The 2,875-nt window shown below is 40.5% G+C and overlaps 1 protein-coding gene across 1 annotated transcript; it reads right to left on the reverse strand.

Moving 5' to 3' along the window:
* Positions 1-317: 317 nt before the first annotated feature.
* On the reverse strand, positions 318-1,994 carry LOC137913783 (protein NATD1-like). Its single transcript, XM_068757417.1, has 3 exons — positions 1,901-1,994; positions 877-995; positions 318-434 (listed from the first exon to the last, which is right to left on the reverse strand). The coding sequence occupies exons 1-3, from the start codon at positions 1,992-1,994 to the stop codon at positions 318-320; spliced, it is 330 nt and encodes a 109-aa protein (XP_068613518.1).
* Between the last annotated feature and the right edge of the window lie 881 nt (positions 1,995-2,875).

Below are 2,875 nucleotides of genomic sequence, written 5' to 3' on the forward strand. Positions count from 1 at the left end.
CAGATGTACATCCTGAAAGTTTTTGTCTGAGGTAACAGACTTAGGCTTTGGTTAGTTTAATTGCTCAAAGTCGTGACCAGCTGAGACTCACCTGTCTCCGGTGTCTCCATATTACTGACAGAACTGACCCATCACATAATGTTCAGTTCACTGAGAGAGAATTGCCATCACTCATTCATTGGTCCCTGTAATCACTCAATATCACATTTAACAATGCTGTGGAGACCCCTTGTTGTGCATCAGCCTGTAACTCTAGAGCATGCTGCCATACAGGAGCTTCTTGCTCCATCTCCTCTCTGCTGGAAGGTCATGCAGGGTCATTGATGAATATGTTCAAAATACTGAGGCTGAGGATTCTCTTTGACATATTTCTGAATGTACCAGCAGGTCAAGCGGGCTTTGAGATCCTCTTCCACCACAAAGTCCATGGCTGCCTGCCATCACAGAATAAAGAAAAAGACATTTACATTTTTAAAAATAAAGTATTATATGAGATAGTAATTTACATGGAGATTTATGCGATTTATTTTTATCCTCTACCTTTAAAATGAAACAAGTTATACTTCAATATTTTTCTCAGTCAGGCAAAAGTGAAGTCACGCAAATAAGGCACTTTTACTTTTCATAATAAAGTAGCTAATCATTAGTCTACTTTGGATTCAGAATTTCATATTCATACATTGCCATTACGACATATTTGCGAAGATCCAATATGTATTCAAAAATATAATCCAAAAAAAGGCTATAAACAAAATGTAAAGAACATAAGCTGTAGAATTTAGCATGCGTGTAGGCTAGAAATATACCTGGTCCAAACTGGGCCTTGAAAAATGAACAATTACTGTGGATATAACCAGTCTTATTAAGCCATTTCACCTTGGCCAGGTGCTTTGCAATTCCTCTTCCTCTGTAAGCATCAGGAACTTCAGTGTGTTGCAAATCCACCGTCTTCTTCCCAACGTATTCGTACAGAAGAACTGCACGATCATGTGATCCTGAGGGCAAGAAGGGCAAACGAGTTGTAGTTCTCACTCGTGCAGTTTTCTCCACCCAACCTAGTTTCCATGTGGTTCACAAATAGCAACCTGACACCACTTTGCTTACAGGATACTGATCATACTTGTCGGAGCTCAAAACAAGCCAAATCCACTGGATTCACACAAGTTGCTCACTGTGGAAAAACAGCAACCACCAAAAGAAAAAAATAACTTTGATTGCATCACATCACACATTTAACACAACATATTAATAAAGCCTACTGGATAAGTCGCAGCTCGAAATGTGTGCAAACAAATACTGCTCAACACGATAAGGCATTTGCCCTGAAATGAGATGGCTGTTTACTGTGGCAGTAAGATTCTAATTCCTCAGGTTCGTAGACTGAAGACAAAACGTGAATCTAATTGGACAATGAGGAAATTCCAAACTCATATGAGCTTGTTACTAAAGAGATAAGTGCTTCTAAAGTGGTTAATGACTGACGTTTCATTCATAACGTCAGAATGTAGGAGAACTGGGTCGTTATGATGCGACTTTGCTGACAAGAACAAGTCTTCCTTCAGGAATGTCTTTTGTGAGCGGATTTCTACTGAAGGCTGCCAAGTCCTTTCGGGAAAGCAAAGACAAATAAATATTCGTCGAGCCAAGAAGGAAAGTGGTGAAGTTTAAAAAGAGGGCAAGTCGCCATGGTCTGTTCAGCTTGTGAAACACAAAAAGCACGTCTGGATAAAGAGTAGACATTCCCACTAAATAAAATCGATAACGCCTTTCTGTCTGAAATGGGTAGCCAGGGTTATCAATAAGGCCATGACGACGATACTGACAGCAAGAAGCAAGGCTAAACCAATAGCTGAGCTATCATTAGCCAGCTAGTAAGCTAGCGCGTCTACAGTGAACTCACCGTTCAGTCTTATCACAAACTGCTGGCGCTTTTTATCGTGTTCCACCTGGATCTGAGCGTTTGTCGCGTCTAAAGCATTTGCTGCCTGTGCCATGGTGGCTTGCTGCAGCTGCCGGTGAATGCTACGCTCCTTTCAGTGTCGCTGCTGCTGATCAGAAATGGCTACATGGTCGTCAAAACACAACAGCCGACGATATCAGCTGTGCGATCACGTGACGTGCGGCCAATCAGCAACAGAGAAAGGCTCGCACCAACTTCAGCGTTTACTGAGTAATGATTACACAAATATAGTAAAATACAATTGGTAACCTGTATCAACGGCACTCATTATTGCATATGTTTAACTTTATTATTTTTTTACAACTTGTTTCTGCATATTCAAATATGTTTCTGCACATAAATTATTCTTGCAAAATGTTCTTGATCCATATTCATTAGATTTTAAACTGCAGGGCACAAATATAACTTAAGACTGACAACAATTTTAGCAGAACATGTCTGCAACTCTCCTTGTGCATAGGGTGTAGACAAGTTCACCAGAGTCCCAAATTACAGGCAGATGTCCCGAATCCTACCACACCTGTCTTGAAATTTGACCAAACTCCGTTTTGATTTGTCATTGCCCAACAAAGAATAAATCAAATATTAATTGTTAAACATTTCTTTGATGTTACACTCAGACGGGCACTGTCTGGCATTTATATTGTTTACAGTAGTGCTGTGATTTGATAAACTACACACAACACTGTTGAATAAGAATATTTACAGGCAGGAATTCAACAGCTGCCTACAGTGTGAGATTCATAACATGGGCATCCGGTAGGAAGTTATGAAAACAGAACAGGTCACCTAAGGGGCAATCAGATTTTAGTTGGGGGCCATTGCCTCCCTGGTCTCGAACCTGGACATGCACAAATAGCATGTGTGTGATAGCACGAGGGTGCATGACATGTCCATTTATGAAGGCACATTAAT

Source organism: Brachionichthys hirsutus, unplaced genomic scaffold (assembly GCF_040956055.1).
Source record: "Brachionichthys hirsutus isolate HB-005 unplaced genomic scaffold, CSIRO-AGI_Bhir_v1 contig_853, whole genome shotgun sequence".
Taxonomy (NCBI): domain Eukaryota; kingdom Metazoa; phylum Chordata; class Actinopteri; order Lophiiformes; family Brachionichthyidae; genus Brachionichthys; species Brachionichthys hirsutus.